This window comes from Paramisgurnus dabryanus, chromosome 23 (genome assembly GCF_030506205.2).
Source record: "Paramisgurnus dabryanus chromosome 23, PD_genome_1.1, whole genome shotgun sequence".
Taxonomy (NCBI): Eukaryota; Metazoa; Chordata; class Actinopteri; order Cypriniformes; family Cobitidae; genus Paramisgurnus; species Paramisgurnus dabryanus.
The window spans coordinates 19,082,496-19,099,839 of NC_133359.1; the positions used below are offsets into that span (position 1 = coordinate 19,082,496).

The window sequence follows — 17,344 nt, forward strand, 5'->3', positions numbered from 1 at the left end:
CACCCCGGTGTGCTCGGGCCCTAATGAAGCAAAGTTGCGGTAACGTTACTTAGAGAAAATCCGTACAATCAACGAACTCGAGCTGGCTCCTTATTCGCCTAACTATCCGTTCCACCTTAAAAAATATCAGAGCGCTTCAAGCGCCTCCCTTGCAATGTCATTGGCTGTTTATTTAAAGGAACAGTAACCACAACAATTTGAGACTGGGCAAAGGCAGCGTGTTTGAAATATAAACAGAGAGCGCCTTTGTGATAACTAATCACATATTTGAAAACTACAATACTAATTTCTCGCTAAAAATGCAATTAAAAGGTGTAAAAATTGAAAATGTACCTTTAGATACACTAAATTTGTGCTCCAGTCACTTCCTTGGACGCCATTTTATTTTTTCGAACGTGACCAGACTCGACCAATCACATTCTTATTGTACGCCCACGCATAGGTATCTCAGGAGACAGGAAGTAAACCTAACATTGAACATGCCTTGATGCCTTCCTGCCTTGGATAGCTGCCTCAGAAGGCAACAATTTAGAGTTTTCGGACGCAGCCTGGAGCTAGGGGCAACCTTCCGATCTCTCTGATGAAGCCAATACGGAAGTGACTTAAACTGCAATTCATCGATTGGCCGCTTGAGGCTGGCTCCAAAAGGGAGTCAATAGACCTCCATGTTGAAAATGGCCAACTTTACAGTATAAAATAATTTGTTTACAGCCTGGTACAAAAAGTGTTTTTGGTCTGTACAGCTAATTTTGCCCTTCATGACAACTGTGAGGGGGTTGAATTTTTTTCTAACTAATCTGTTTAAATTATATTAAGCCTTAAACTTCTGCACTTGAGTGAGGGGTGAACGGCCACTGCTGTCACTAGAATCGAGCTAGGCGGTAGGGGTGTGCCATAGCATACCGTTCACGATAATACCGGTATAATTTTTTACACGATAAAAAAGTCATATCAATGATATAGCGACGTGATGATGACGTATGGTGCATTTACGTTCCCTAACGTACAGCAACAACAGCTGAGAGCAAGAGCAGCATGTCAGCGACGCGAGTACAACCAAGCTTTAAGGTATGCGAGGAGGAGATAATAGCAGCAGCGGGTGATGTGAAATCATTTGGAAATCATTTTCTAAATAAACGCAACGTATAGTCCAGTGGGACTTGTATATGTGTTTTTCTTTTTCAAAACACATTTTTGACTGATGTGACTTATACTCCAGAGCGACTTACGGTCTGGAAAATACAGTATTTGGTTTGTTGCTCCACCCACAGATGCGCTCTCACTTTCAGTGTGAAGAAAAAAGAAAACTGACTTTTTCTAAGTATTAATTGACCTTTATCAAAATTCTGATATTTGTCTGATATTTTTGCTCAGTTTGCTTATAAGTAACCACCTATTTTTCCCTGTGAAGGATGATACTGAAGAATAGAAAGTGATTGAGATGCCTCCATCTTGGGTAGCTAAAATATAGTATTTTTATAAAACTTAAATTTCCTAACAAATGTCTTTTTAATGAGTTCTCTATGTTCTTATCACAGGTTTGGAAATGCGTTACCCAGGAGTCATGAAAGTTATCTAGTACAGGAAAGTCAAGCACCTTATCTTCTAAAAGATGCTCTGGTGACCAGACTTACAGGGATCTTGAGCGTAAGAATGGTTCTGTCTTTCATTTTTGGGTTAAAGAATTGATCTACATTACACCTTGAATTAATTTTTTGAATGTACAGAAAAACTGCAGAACATCAGGCGGGAAAGGAGCGATGCTCTTAAATGTAATCTAACACACACAGATTAAACCCATGTCATTTTTACTGCTAATGCAATGCTCTGTCCTGTCAATCAAGCTACAAGAAAACAAAAGTCTTTATCCAAAATTTACTTCACAGAAATATTTGAGTATTTGAAAAAGGCTTGGTGTATTAAGTTTCTCTTTGTTTAGACCACATGTACATCACTTTGTGCTCTCGCATCTGTCCAAAGTCCTATCACTAGGTAGTAATCTTGTTTATGTTTGTTAAAGTTGTGAACTAATGTTTATCAGTACGAACAAATTGATACAGGTTTGTAACGACATGATAGTCAGTACAGGTGAGATTTTTGGGTGAAATATACCACTGCTTTGACACGTGTAGCCTTCGCAACAACACACTACACAAATGCATTGAATTGTATGTGTGTATAAATGCAGGTTTTTACAATCATTAAGTATTCCTTTAAAATAATTAGGATTATGATTTCTACCATAATGTGTCCTCCGAGCCTTTGCACGCAACACTGCAGAGGTGCGCTCACGAGGACTCTTTTCTCTTTTTGCATGTGTCTCTCGCATGATTTTCTTGACAGATCAGTTTGAGAACCAGCCGCTATAAAATAATGTGGCTACGTTTTCATTGACGAAACGATAACTAAATTGAAACAATCACATAATGACGACAACTATGACAAAAATCTTGACTTTTTATCTATGAATAAAAACAAGACCCTACGCAGGGCGGTCTTATTGAATCCAAGTACTATGAGAGCGAATTAAGTGCATATGGTGAAGTGTGGTCTCGCAGTACGTTGATGTCAAATGCTGAAAGCCTTTCATTACGCTGTTATGCTGACTAAAACTTTGGGTTCTCAGATGGTGGAGGAGAAGTTTCACAGAGCCAGTAAAGAAGTGGCTAAAAGGATCGTTATGATGTCGGATGCCAGATCCACCTAAACTTTCATCTAGAGCAGTGTTTCCAAATCCTGGTCCTTGAGTACCCCCTCCTAGAAAGTGTTATGACTCCTTATTTAAAACACTTGATTCAACTCAACAGCTTGTTAGGGAGACCTGTTAACCATTCTGGAAGAAGGCTGATTGGTTGTTTTAAATAAGGAGACATCTACAACTTTCTGGAAAGGGGTACTTGAGGACCAGGATTGGGAAGGACTGATTATGACGAAGATGGAAAGATCCTATTTCATCAAAGCTAAAGAAGCAGGAGACTTGGGACACAAGCTCACTCCAGACATGGTTTCTGGCTTTCAGGTCTGTATAACATTATATACAAATTCATTAATTGTATCTGTAGAGCTTAGTGGTAAAACATTGCATTAGCAGTGCAAAAGGACAAGTGTTCGAACCCAGGGAACACACATGGTGATAAAAATGTATACCTTATAAATGCACCATAGGCCAATTTTTTATAAGCATCCGCCAAATGCGTAAATGTAACTAGTCAAAGTCATTTCAGTCCTAACCTGTTGTTGTCACATCAAGTTTTCAATCCATACATTTTTCTTGGAAATTGAGCCCTCTCCCATCAGAGCTATGGGAACACACACAATTCTGGTCTGATTGGCCGTCACCACTTTACAGTTAATGATGAGAACTCCTTCACAAAGACCATTAAAGATCACATAACACACACAATTTCTGCCACTCTCATGTTAATCTTGATTATCTATAGAGTAGTATTTCATCCTTCATATTTCCAAAGAGTCTTTCGTGTTGTCAGATTCATAAAAGACAGAACACCTTTTCCAGGTTTTTTTTTTCCGGAAAAAATGATCTCCTGAAGGCGTACAGTGGGCGGAGCTAAAGAGTTACGAGTACAGACAGCCTTTGAATTCTAATTCAACAGCTGATGCATCAAAGTAAATAAAGCTTAAATAAAAACTGTTTTTTACATAACCTTAGCTTACAGTCAGATGCAGCCATTGGCCCAGAAATACTCTTGTCACATGCTCAATGGCTTTTTTGACATTATGCATTAGTTTAGCCTGAGGATTACAACTTTTAAACGGTGTCAATAAGTCAGAATGCATGAAATGGCGTTAAACCCCTCCTTTAAGGACACTATCTGGAATGACCTCTCAAAAAGATACCAGGTGTTCAGCGTAATAATATTCTCACTTGTTTTTAATTAGGATTATTTAGGGACTCATACTATCTTTTAGTCTTACTTGCAGGTTGACAGCGTCAGACAGTTTTTGGAGGAGGGCACAGCGTTGGATGCCAGATTCAAGTCAAAAGTGTCAGATGAAGGGTGGTACAGACTGGAGGAGGAGCTGATATAAATGAACAGGTGTTAACCATTATTAGTTATCTACTTCTCTTCAATTGTCGATATCAATATACATGACCCTCATATTCTATTCCATACAGGCTCAGGGCCAGCAGATGAATCAGGGGCTTAAAGTGAGAGCAGATGACCAAGATGACTGCATATCTGATGAAGACATCTGTGCATCTGCCAGTGAAACAGTGGTAAGAAAATATAAAGGCATTCTGTTTTTTCCCCATTTAATTATTAGTACAAAATTAACTTGTTTGCATGTACCTCAATAGTGATTTATATTTTTCTTTATTTCCTGACCTATTTGTTCACAGAAGAGGCCAAAGCTCTCTGCCCTAAAGAAGCTGTTTGCTGTAGAGGACATGGAAATAAAGTAAGAAAAGAGACCACCAGCACTGATAAGGCACTACAGATTACTTCCATCTCCTCAGTCCTCAGCGAGTCCAGTAACCCTGGTGGTGTGACATGAAGGACACAGCCAATGCTTTTTTTGATTTGGCTACAGGGTATCTCTGTGTGCAAGCATCATCCACACCCTCAGAGCGTGCATTTTCTACTGCATTGAAAATGTTTTAATGATACCTAGCCCTATATCAGTGTTTCTCAAACTTTTTCAGCCCAAGGACCACTTTATCTTCCGATTTTTTTCTGAGGACTAACTAACAGAATCCTACTCTAACACGCCTCCAAAAAAAAAAGAAAATAGGAAGGATAAGCTACATTTAAGTGTAATATGCAACTGTTTCAAGTCAAAAACTAATTTTTTAAACACAAGTGCAATGATATGTTCAGAAATTATTATATGAATTTTATTTCATTAGAAAAAGTAAATGTGAAATGAGTTGCAGCTTAATATGAACAACAAACTGCACATGTGAAAAAAACTGCAATTAAACATACCAGCCTAGGTCCCACTTAATGTCATTCCAAAGAGCCATTAGTTTAAAACTGAGGTGGTGGGTATTTGAAGTCTATGGTTGTAACTATGGTAACAATAAAATGCTAAAAAAAAATTTCCCCTTAATGTCTAAAATCACTGAAATTACATAACTAATAGATATGTGGATTTTAGCTGCTTTCAGTTGACGCTTGATATTTTCTTTTTTCTCCTCTTTGGTTTAGCCACCGATCCATTTTTACGTTATTAAAACAGAATGGCAAGAACTGATATCACAGTTTCAAAAGGGCATTAAAAATCTATTTAAATAAGTGACAATTTTGTATATACACTTGCCTAGTTTAGGTCATCTTTTGGCAGATCACTGGGGGGTTCGCGGACCACACTTTAAGAATTACTGCCCTATGTAAATGTGAAGTAAATACTTGCTTTTATATTATTATATATTGATGGATTTTTTTGTCTGTAGGTACAGAGTAACTAGTATCAGCTTAGTAACCACTGATTAATCTAAATGTTTTCAACTTCTCTTTTGTGTTCTTTTGCAGATGCTTTCATAAAACATCATAAGGTGGAAACTGTTGGACAGTTAGGACAGGCTATGAACTCTGAGATGGCAAAGAGAAAGGAGACATAAGCTGCCCCCAATCCAAATTTATGCTTTGATTTTATATCTGAACTCTAGTATTTGTTGCTGGCTGGATTCATGTTGTTAATGTGCAGTTAATGGATATACTATATATGTGCTTAACATATATATTATGTGCATAAATGTATACCCCATTGTTTGTAAAATCTGATTTCAGTGCCAACTGATTTATTGGGGCAGTGTGATGAAAATTTCGGTCAAATTAAATTATTTACAAAAGCTGTGTGTTGAGTGGTTTTTATTTGTGGGAAATTTGTTTACACTGTATTTGAAATATACTAGAGGGGCTTTCACATACATTTTTAAATAGATTTACTTATAACAACAAAATAATATGTTGACAAGTACTAGAAAGAAATATATATGGTCATATATTGCAATATAAAACCATATATTTACATAGAAGGTTATCTAAATGTATTTTAATATAAAAGTAATGAATAAATGTAAATATTTACATAATATTATAATACATAAGATATTTTAACGTAGTTGATTAAGATTGAGACGAAGACGTCATAAATGTTCTGTCGTCATAATAAATGATTTGTTGTCATAGAGACGAGTACACAGTGTGTGTTCTATATTTAAATTATTTGTCTCTCATTGGCCAAGCGAATGGAACGTTTGACGTCACCGAACATATAAAAGGCTTGCCCTGACGTGTTCACTTCACACATTGGTGATTCTCTAAGCGAAAGCTATTGAAAACCACTACTACTCTCCTGACTTTAAAGACATCAAAAACCAAACGATTACCTTAAGTCTTTCAAACGACTAGTCAAGCAACAGCTGACAGTTATTTAATAGACTTTTAAAGACATTTTCAACATGTCTGATTGGAAGGATCTCGAGACCAGCAGGGGTGGTATTCTGCGAAAGCAGACTTCTGCCCCTTCAGGTCCTCGGGTAACCTTCGCCCGTCCGCGGGCTGAACCGGATGTGGAATTGAGCCGTTCAGGTCAGTAAATATTATTTACGCCTTTTCTCCATCCGAAGGATGCAGCTTACGAAGGTCGCATATGCAGGCTGCACATGTCTGGTTTATTTAAGTTAACTGAGCATTGCATTCGAAAGTCGTAAACATATTACAACAATTTACGATTAACTGAAAATAATAGCCAATCTTTTAATTGTTAATTTTCTGCAAAAAGACGGTTTAGATGACGTATGCAGCCTACAAATGCGACCTACGAAGGATAACTACCTTTAACTCATTAACCTTCCCCGGTTGCATAAAGCACCTTAAGTGTAATTTTCCCTTAATTTCACCCTTATGTTTCCTTTAAAATTAAGGGTGTTGCAGAAAAACCTTAAGTTTTTTCTGTTGCGTCTCCATGGCAACAATAGTATTTTATAACAACAAACCGGGGTCGCTGTCATGAAACACTTTACGATTACCTTTACCTAAGCGAACCATTTAAGGGATTATATGCAAAACACTTTAATTATTCTCTTACAGTAGTTAAGGGGAATTTACCCCTTAAGTGTCATACTTAAGGGAAAAACTTAAGGTGCTTTATGCAACCGGCCAGATCCTCACGGTCACATATTAGTCAAATTTGGGGTTTGTCAGCTCATTCGGTTAAAGAGAAACCCCAAATGCAAAAATATACGAGTGGAAATTAAGTTCAGTAGCTTTACTTTGCGCTATACAGACGAACGTTGCTATATGCCTGTATTGTTGGTGGAATTAAAGACTCGTATGCATGAGGAGTTTTGTTGTAGTTGATTTAATATGAACTGTGTCTATTTCAAATACGGGTTGATGCGAATGTCTGTTTCTTTACACGACCCTATCGCCATCATATGGCAGGTGAGGTAATAACTTTTCCAAGTTTAGAAACCGACGCATTAATTCGCATTACTGAATGTGAATGAATTATTCGACGCATTACTTAAGTTATTCATTAAATAATGTCTCTAAATTATGAAATCAGGGTCATAATAAGGTAAACTTTACATTTTATAATGTTACGCGTTCGTTATTTTGTCTGATTTGTTTCGTTATGAACAAAGCAGAGTGTGATTTATCTTTGGACTCGTCGCGCGCGTGCTTTTGTCTGGTGCGGTTTCTTTCAAACGCAATAACTGACGATATTGTCAAACATATTTATTTGTCAAAGTGCTTCCATGATGTTCTCGTCAATGTATTATTTTTTTTTTCAAACGTGTTATGCGCTTTGTTGTGATATTTGAGCATGAACTAATGAAAATATATATGAGATCGGTGGTAAGATTAAATTACGTCACCGGAGTTTTGGTTTAGGTGAATGGCTATTTTGAAGGGGGGCAAACGAAATGCGCGACCTGTTTTTTTACTGCTAATTTGCACGACGCCTCATTTTGTGTCACCATACAGTTCATTCTTTAATGGGTCTACGTAGCCCAAACACAACTTTAATAAATCTCACTCATAACCTCGAGAAGAGGACTGACTTTCCTCTTTTATCGCACCACACGTTCATCTAACTCACGAAGCTTGAGTGCCATCTAGTGGTGCATTAATGTAAGGACATTACAGCGTGTACAGTGGGGAGCGAGATGCTCAACGGAGGTTGTGCGTCTCTGCCCCCGCAGCTTTAGAAATGTGGGCTGTCCCTCCGGGGACAGTTAATGATGATGAGTCTCTTTACACTATTATAATGACATATTAATATATATATATAATTTTAAAACACTCATTCTATATATTTTTCCACATTTTACAATAAGAATAAACGCAATAACAGTGTGGAATAACAGTCTCTTACACTGTTATAATGACACATTAAATATATATAATTTTAAAATACTCAGTCTATTTATTTTTCCACATTTTACAAGAAGAATAAACGCAATAACAGTGTGGAATAACACAAATGTATAACACTAGCATATATTAAATATTATGTAACAGGTTTTATAATGTAACAAAGTAACAATGTGTTAGATTTCAGAGAAGTTTATAATGTCTTCTTTTTGTCTGTTCTGTCCAGTTGGTAGATGGACTGAGAGCATGTCTAGACCAGCGCAGGGGCCAGAAAGGACAAGCTGGTTTGTACGAGATACATACCAGGAGTTGGCCTACGCTCCAGCCTCATATTATCCAAAGATGTTTGTTCTCCTGGGAAAAACATATGAGGATGAGGAGGTCCCTGCAGGTCAGTTTGTTACACCAGTGGTTTGCACGACGCCTCATTTTGTGTCACCATACATTCAGCTCATTGTTTGATGGGTCTACGTAGCCCCTCATGAAGTCAAACTCACTTTAATAAATCTCACTCATAACCTCGAAAAGAGGACTGACTTTCTTCTTTTAACACACCACACGTTTAACTAGCTCACGAAGCTTGAGTGCCATCTAGTGGTGCATTAATGTAAGGACATTACAGTGTGTAAATCAATCCTAACTATAGTTAGCTGCTGCTGACCTAAGATCAGCATAGGAAATGTATATGGCTAATTTAAAGGACATCTATATTTTGCTCATATTCTGTACCTTTTGTTGTAAATTGAGTGTTTTAAACTATCTTAAGCCTAGAATTAGTGAAGGAGGTTTGCATGATTCATTGGTTCATAACTATTGTGAAAGTTTGATCAATTGTGCATAATGACATACAATAAATGCATACAGAGTTACAAGACCATCACTACTTCCGGTTCATGGTGACTTTCAAGGGCAAACACTACATTGTGTTTATCCGGGCCTGCTAATAAGAACACAAAAATCATTCATAGTGATCAGGACACTGGGTTTAAAGTGACAGCACATTGTTTTAGGTCCCTTAAATGGAGGCTTGTAACTATAAGCAGATAAACGCTATGCTAACTTGTTGTTAACGTGTTCTGATGTTATAAACACTCATTTGTCAGCTTCCCGCAGCCTCGCGCCCTTTTCACTTCTGTCATTTGCATTAAAAAAGTGCCAGTTATAAAATTCTTCAACTATTTATCCACAATGTGAAAATACCATGTTAACTGTTAATGTGTTTTTTTTATGTCTGATCTGTCCAGGTGTTAGAGAGAAAAAGCTTACATCAACTGAGAGGCTCAGGATGTCCATGACTAGAATGGAAGCCTCACGAAGGGCCCGTTTATACTCGAATGAGGAGGCACGTTGGGCCCTTCTACAGATTTTGAAAGATTGGTGTGGCCCTGAAGGTCAGTCAGCACATCATTATTATGAAACCTCAAATTTAATGAAAAACATTTGACACATTAACTTATTATATAGATAGTAAAACATACATGAAGTTACTGTGTACTTGTCTTGGGTCTAGCATAGCATGAGGGCGGTGTTTAGTATTTTTGGTGTTTAAATTTGTATGTATTATGTAATTATGTTTTTCATGTGAAGTTTTTAAATTAAATAAAATATGGTTCACATAGTTTATTAATTTAATAATAGTGATGATGTATAAAACATTGTGTTTATGCATCAGTAGCGGGCGGTGACTTCTCTTCCGAGGGGCACAAATCCGAAATATGTGTTCCGTGTGTCTTGTGTTGCTCGTCATGTCAAAATGTGTGTTTGTTGCGTCATGTAAACCTATGTGCATCATGCATCATTTCAAAAAACGTGCCTGCTGCACATGCGTCAAAAGGGTTAATGACAAAGAGACGCTTACGTTCACAAAGTACTCGCAAGACACCAACTTAAAACTAAACTCTGATTACAATTGAGATTAATCGAGTATCTGGCAAACGCCTTTGAAGCGTCTGCAGCAGACACGTATTTTGACATGACGCGTGATGCACATAGGTTCACATGACGTTCCGAAAACATGACGGACTAAATACATGTTCGCATTGTTTGCCCTCGAAAAAGAAGTCACTGGCCACCACTGGTACACATACATGTCTTATGTGATAAATTTTTGTTATTACTATTATTACAATGTTTGTGAAAATACCACAGTAACTGAGATCTAACACATTGTTACTGTATTAAGAAGTTTAAAATGTGTTTTTTGTGTCCGGTTTGTGCAGCTGATAGACAAGATAAGATCACGGGTTCATCAGCTGAAGGGCTCGTAAGTCTCGTTGAAAGCAGTGGGGAGCGAGATGATCAACGAAAGTTGTGCGTCTCTGCCCCCGCAGCTTTCGAAATGTGGACTGTCCCTCCGGGGACAGTTAATGATGATGAGTTGGTCCCTGCAGGTCAGTCTCTTACCCTGTTATAATGACACATTAAATATACATAATTTTAAAATACTCAGTCTATTTATTTTTCCACATTTTACAATAAGAATAAACGCAATAACAGTGTGGAATAACACAAATGTATTACACTAGCATATATTAAACATTATGTCATGGGTTTTATAATGTTACAATGGTAACAATGTGTTAGATTTCAGAGAAGTTTATAATGTCTTTTTTGTCTGTTCTGTCCAGCTGGTAGACAGACTGACATGTCTACACCAGCTCAGGGGCAAGAAGTAACAAGCTGCGGTGAACGAGATTCACAATGGAGGTTGTGCGTCTCTGCACCCGCAGCTTGCGAAACAAGGTTTGTCCTTCCCGGGGCAATTGACGATGAAGAGTGGGTCCCTGCAGGTCAGTTTGTTACACCAGTGGTTCTCAAGGTTATGCCTGGAGGCCCACTGATCTGCACATTTTGTTTGTCTCCCTTATTTAACACACATGTTTCAAATCATCGGCTCATTAGTAGAGATCTCAATGAACTGAACTGATTGTGTCAGATGAGAGACATACAAAATGTGCTGAGCAGTGGGCCTTGAGGAACAGAGTTGAGAGCCACTGTTACACTATTATAATGACACATTAAATATGTGTGTGTGTGTGTGTGTGTGTGTGTGTGTGTGTGTGTGTGTGTGTGTGTGTGTGTGTGTGTGTGTGTGTGTGTGTGTGTGTGTGTGTGTGTGTGTGTGTGTGTGTGTGTGTGTGTGTGTGTGTGTGTGTGTGTGTGTGTGTGTGTGTGTGTGTGTATATATATATATAATTTACAACACAAATTTTTCCAAATTTTACAATAAGAATAAACTGTGGAATAACACACATGTAACATTAACATGTATGACATTTTTATGTAATAGGTTTTATAATATTTTTCACAATACCATAATAACTATACAGTAACAATGTGTTAGATTTTAGAGAAGTTTATAATGTCTTCTTTGTGTCCGATCTTTCCAGTTGTGTCTACATCTGCAGCGGCTTTAGATGAAGAGGAGAGAAGCTTACCAGGTCAGTGTATTACACCATAATAATGACACCCCAAAAAGTATTGTTTTAATTAAACAAACAAACGTAAAATGAGAACGAAAGAAAACATCTCATAGGCAAAAATCTAACACGGGTTTCACATTATTTCTTAACTGTTTTCTAAGCAAGGTTTTCATTTAAGGTTTAGAAATTTACATTCGCCATTCTGGCACAAATCTCTCATGTGGGCAGGACTTAACCATACTTTAATCCCATTGGCTAGTGAGATTTGAATTACAGATCTCTGATCAGGAATAAGGGTGGGACAATAAATTGATATGCGGATTGATCATTGTCTGTCTTCGTGTAACACAGTCTCACCCCATGTCGTCAATATTTGACGACACTTGACCATTCGTCATATGTTTACGCGAAGGGTATACCTTTCGCGTCATTTTTTGACGAACTGGGGACTTCAATACTATTACGTCCGTTGCATTCTCTTTCCTATTTTCTTACCATTTTCGCGTCGGTTTAGGGTTAGATTACGCAAAATTAAACAGTGTACGCGAAATTAAACAGTTGTCACCTGGCGTTGGGGTTAGAGTTAGGTTTGGGTAGGGATGACATTATGTAAATTTAACCCTAAACCGACGCGAAAATGGTAAGAAAATAGGAAAGAGAATGCAACGGACGTAATAGTATTGAAGTCCCCATTTCGTCAAAAAATGACGCGAAAGGTATACCCTTCGCGTCAACATATGACGAATGGTCAAGTGTCGTCAAATATTGACGACATGGGGGTGAGACTGGGTTGCTTCGTGCGTTACAAGAATCCATATTGTGGCATCAAATATCGATATAATAAATTAATAAACATGACTGTATATATATTTCCCAGTGTTATTAATTTATGGGTTTCCAAAAAACCCCTATCGATCAGGCTCTAATCTGGTGGTAACATCTGTTGTTCATCTTTTCTATTTTTGTCTTTTAGAACCAAAACCAAAAAGCCGGAAGAAAATCCGTGCTTTCTTGCGCAGAGCATTGCAGGCTATCAAAAAAGCTTGCTGTTGCTGTGGAAATGAGGATATAGTGGAGCCATTTTGATCCTCAGGTGCCCGTATAGATGAAGCTGATGTGTAGAACGGTTCTGGTCTTAAGCAAACGGGTTTTTAAGAACCACCGTATTGCCGGTCAGGTTCGTCATTCCTTGGATATATCAGCTTTCCAAGAAGCAGCTGATCATATGGTCCATTCGACCATCGGCCATGTGCTCCGGCAGATCAGCTGATTTTAAGTCGGGTTCTTCTTACCTGCACCGAGCTCGTGATAAAACACTGGCAGTATAGTCCCTTCGGACTCGAGCCGGCGAGCTCTTTTCCTTGGAAACATGCCCGTTCCAAGAAGAGGATGATCTTAAATGTGGTCTATCGGCCACGGGCGTCATGCTCAACCGATCATGCTGATTAGTCAGTCAGGTTTGTGTAACCTGCACGAGCTCGTGAGAAACACAGGCAGTATAGTCCCTTCGGACTCGAGCCGGCGAGCTCTTTTCCTTGGAAACATGCCTTTCCAAGAAGAGGATGATCTTAAATGTGGTCTATGGACCACGGGCGTCATGCTCAACCGATCATGCTGATTAGTCAGTCAGGTTTGTGTAACCTGCACCCATCTCGTGAGAAACACAGGCAGTATAGTCCCTTCGGACTCGAGCCGGCGAGATTGTGGAACCAGACTATTGCCAGTCTGGTTCATCATCTTTGGACATAACAGCTTTCCAAGAAGCAGCTGAATGGTCAGGTTCATCTAGCCTGCAGTCAAGCGATAGTGATCGTGAGTACAATGTTCTGACCTTTATTGTTGGCTTTATTTTTTCCCTTGTCAACTGTTTCTCTCCTTATTTTTTTCAAATCTCTGTCCAGTTTTGTAATACATGCATTTTAGGGGTGTCACGATTCGTTTCTCGATTTTTACTTCTTTTTTTAAGACAAAAAAATGCTATGCCTATTATTATTATTATTATTATTATTATTATTATTATTATTATTATTATTATTGTTTCACATTAACATGCACATTGTGTGCTTTTCCTCGCATGGGGGGTTTGTGGGCTTCACTATGCGCGAGAGCTTGTAGAGAGAAGATTCCTTCTTGCACGCACATGCACTTAATGCACGCGTCCTGGAAGCTGCGCTTCTCTCTGTCTCACATGCTCGCGGTCTCGCATCTGTCTGAACATAGTACAAAAGTAGTAATCCTTAAGTATTTGTTCATTTTTATGCGTTTCATGCGAGCTGAGGCAAACTATCGCCTCTCTTAATCTCATGCACGTGCAGAGAGCTGCGCTCTGTCCGAAGTCAGATCTTTAGTTAGTAATCCTGTTTATGATATGCATTTCAAGGAGCTGTAGCAATACATTATGATCTGCTCTTTATTGTCTGCTTTAATTTTCTCCCTTGTCGACTGTACTTTATTGTTTCAAATCTCTGCCCAGTTATCGTAATAATTGTGTTTTTCCTTTACATTGGAAAAGTGTGCTTTCCCTTTTTATTGTCCTGATTTGCTTATTTAAAAAAAGATTTAGGTTTTTAAAAGTGGTTTTACTCTTACTTGATCTTAAACTTCTTGTTTATTCTGCTAGTAGCTGATTAGCATTTTATGTACTAAACAACTCTCCATTATCTGCACATACTTTAAATGAATATTTATTTTTGTCTGTTATGTTATAAGCAGCACTGCCATTGGAGTTCATGTGAGACACAATTCTTGTGTTAATTTTGTACTGATTGTTTTTCATTTCTTTATGTCATTGCTTTATGAAGTGGGAAGACAGATTGGAAGAGGTGCCTTTAGTAAAGTGGATGAGGGGATGCGCAAATATGATGGCATGAAGGTAGAACTGCTCTTTATCAATTTGTTTTGCCAACCCTACATTATATATGACTTACATATGATTATTTCTCTCTTGTACGTCACCATCAAATATATCAAGAAGTCTGGCAAGGAAATCTATACTAAAATACCCTCGAACCCAAGGACATTGAGACAAACAGACCCAGTTCCGGCCGCCGTGGAGGTCAACACACCACTGATCTACTGGCCGTCCTTCAACATGATGCCCAGCCGATGCCTGACCAACGACCACCAGCGGAACCTGTTTAATCTCCTCATCCGTTTACATATATCTCCCAAGGGTTTTTTCCCTCCTAGGACTTTTTTCCTTCATTGCAAAAATATTTGGGAGGTTTTTCTCCTAGGGGGTTTTTTCAACCCGGGGAGTCAGCCGACATTGGCTTTACATAGCACCCTCTTCTATACGTAACATTATTAATATGCTCGCTTATAAAGTTTATTCATAGCCGCTGTATTTTGCTACTTATATTGTCTGTCGAATTTTCTGTGTTTTTTTCCTGTTTCTATTAATGTAAAGCTGCTTTGAAACAATTACAAATTGTGAAAAGCGCTATATAAATACAATTTCCATTCAATTTTATTTTGAGTTTGAAAGATTTAATGTTTTTAATATTTTACCTCTATTGATTTAATTTATTGTTTTTTTTTTGTTCTTCTGTCAGTGCAGCATATTGTTAAATATAATATTAATGTACATTGTAAATACTACACCACAAAAGTATTTTTATAAACTTTTTTTATTTTATCTTGTTGGTTATTTTTTTATTTTTTTGCTTTAAAAGCAATACAATAAATGTGATGCCTTTTATTTTCAATATAATGCATATTTTTATTAAATATAATAAACACACATACATATGAAAAGCAGTTGTTTTGTTCTTTTTATTATCAACTTAATCCAATAAAAAAATAAACATTTGTGACAAACAGTAAGAAAGTAAACTTTACCGTTTCACAGTACAATCCATAAAGCCACAAAGGTCTAAGAGTTAATAACGAATAGTATTTACGTCACTGTTCAAAATTGCACACTTTTTTTGGTTTTCTTTATAGGGAACAGTGAACGGTTTCAGACACAGTCATTGATTTCATTGTAGGCTGGAAGATGCAGTAGTATTTGTCTTTCGATATATCTTAAGCTTCTGTAGGTGCTGAAGCACGTTGGTACAAACACTTAACACGTGTGTGCCATTTAAAGGATTTGTCCACTTTCTTAAAAAAAAATCAAGATAATACTCACCCCATGTCAAGCTGGTGCGTTACACGGCTGGTGCAAGAGAAGAAGTTGTGCTTTAAAAGTACATATTTTTTCATTTTTCTTGCCAAAAATGACAATGGTTTTGCTAGATAAGACCCTTATGCCTCGTTTGGGATCTTTTAGAGCCCTTTGAATCTGTGTTGAAACTGAAATTTTAAACTGCATTTAAACAGTAAACTGTTGGGGTCCAATAAAGTCCATTAAATTGAGAAAAATAAAAAAAATGTAATTTCTTCTCGACTGAAAAAAGAAAACCCATTAACATTTTGGATGACATGGGGTGAGTAAATGATCGTTGTTGTTTTTTTATTGAGTAATCCTTTAGGCCAGTGGTTTTCAAACTGGGGGCCAGGGCCCCCAGGGGGGCTGCGAGATGGTGCCGGGGGGTCCCAAGTTTTATGACATTTTATAAAATACATTCATTTATCATGAATTCTGTGAAATTAAACCTAAAAAGGTACAATTTTATATGTTTTGTTTAATTAAAATATTACATTTTAAAGGGGCGGTGAATTTGTCGATTTTATTGTTTTATACTGTTGCCTGATGTCTACTTCTGATGTCCGCGTGGTTTTTACATTCAAAAACATCAAAAGCAATAAGTAATAGGCTATTTTGTAACATAGAATAGTGGCTGTCTGGAGAAATGGTTCGTTTGAAGGGGCGGGCCGCATTGAAGACCTGGACGTAAACACCCACTGCTATGATTGGACGGCTTCATTACCCGTCATTACATGTGGGCAAATGTTTTAAAAACATTAATGTGATGAAAATAGCAGCCGAACACAAATATGTTTGAGCCACAAAAGATTCTGGGTGCTAAATATGATACACATAAATGACAATACGTATATTAAAGTAGAAACAAAACTCGACGTGACTAAATTACCGTATACAACACAGTAAGCGCGCATCAGAATCTAAACTGCGGCTAATAAATCCTTATCAATAACTTTGTATAATTCGATTGTGCTTGTGAGGTTGCTTTTACATTCACGTAATGTTAAATACCACAGTTATATGATAAAAAATAAGCTTTGTTGAGTGTTTGACCTTTCAAACGTAACTCGCCTAAATTACCGTATACAACACAGTAAACGGGCATCAGAATCTAAACTGCGGCTGATAAATCCTTCTTTATAAATAACACTGTATATTTCTACCGTTAAATTACAGTCGTGTTGTTAAGTGGTGTATCTTTATTAATCGTTTAATGTTTTTAGTACATTAAAACAGTCAAACATATGTGTTTAGACACGGATGTTACAACAGACATATCAAGCGATCTCTTCTAACAAAGCAATAGTGAAACGCAGTAACTTAAATAAAGTAAAATGTCTTACTGTTTATAATGCTGTGTCATTGTTGTCAGATCCAATATAAGTGGTGCTTTTAATCACAGTCTCTCTGCAAATCCAGCATCG

General features: G+C 37.5%; 1 protein-coding gene and 1 long non-coding RNA gene across 3 annotated transcripts; both read left to right on the forward strand.

Moving 5' to 3' along the window:
• Positions 1 to 993: 993 nt before the first annotated feature.
• LOC135781190 (uncharacterized) lies at positions 994 to 5,787 on the forward strand. The gene is made up of 7 exons (XR_010545093.2): positions 994 to 1,456; positions 1,539 to 1,647; positions 2,627 to 3,019; positions 3,931 to 4,058; positions 4,139 to 4,240; positions 4,364 to 4,422; positions 5,496 to 5,787. It is a non-coding gene; the product is annotated as an uncharacterized lncRNA (long non-coding RNA).
• Positions 5,788 to 6,296: 509 nt separating this feature from the next.
• LOC135781768 (uncharacterized) lies at positions 6,297 to 15,105 on the forward strand. 2 transcript variants are annotated; one of them, XM_065292341.2, is made up of 7 exons: positions 6,297 to 6,557; positions 8,575 to 8,739; positions 9,593 to 9,739; positions 10,568 to 10,738; positions 10,976 to 11,137; positions 11,738 to 11,788; positions 14,572 to 15,105. In XM_065292341.2, exons 1-7 carry the CDS (start codon positions 6,428 to 6,430, stop codon positions 15,069 to 15,071), a joined length of 1,326 nt encoding a protein of 441 aa, XP_065148413.1. In that variant the 5' UTR covers positions 6,297 to 6,427; the 3' UTR covers positions 15,072 to 15,105. The 2 variants fall into 2 exon arrangements, with proteins under 2 accessions (XP_065148413.1, XP_073669466.1); XM_073813365.1 differs by lacking the exon at positions 14,572 to 15,105 and adding an exon at positions 12,744 to 13,740.
• The last annotated feature ends 2,239 nt before the right edge of the window (positions 15,106 to 17,344 follow it).

What these genes read in the sequence shown, in the direction of transcription:
- LOC135781768 (XM_065292341.2), top strand. Translation starts at nt 6,428, where the DNA reads ATGTCTGATTGGAAGGATCTCGAGACCAGCAGGGGTGGTATTCTGCGA. An exon ending in TGATGAGTTGGTCCCTGCAG is followed by an intron (nt 10,739 to 10,975) that starts GTCAGTCTCTTA and finishes TGTTCTGTCCAG; the next exon opens with CTGGTAGACAGACTGACATG. An exon ending in TGAAGAGTGGGTCCCTGCAG is followed by an intron (nt 11,138 to 11,737) that starts GTCAGTTTGTTA and finishes CGATCTTTCCAG; the next exon opens with TTGTGTCTACATCTGCAGCG.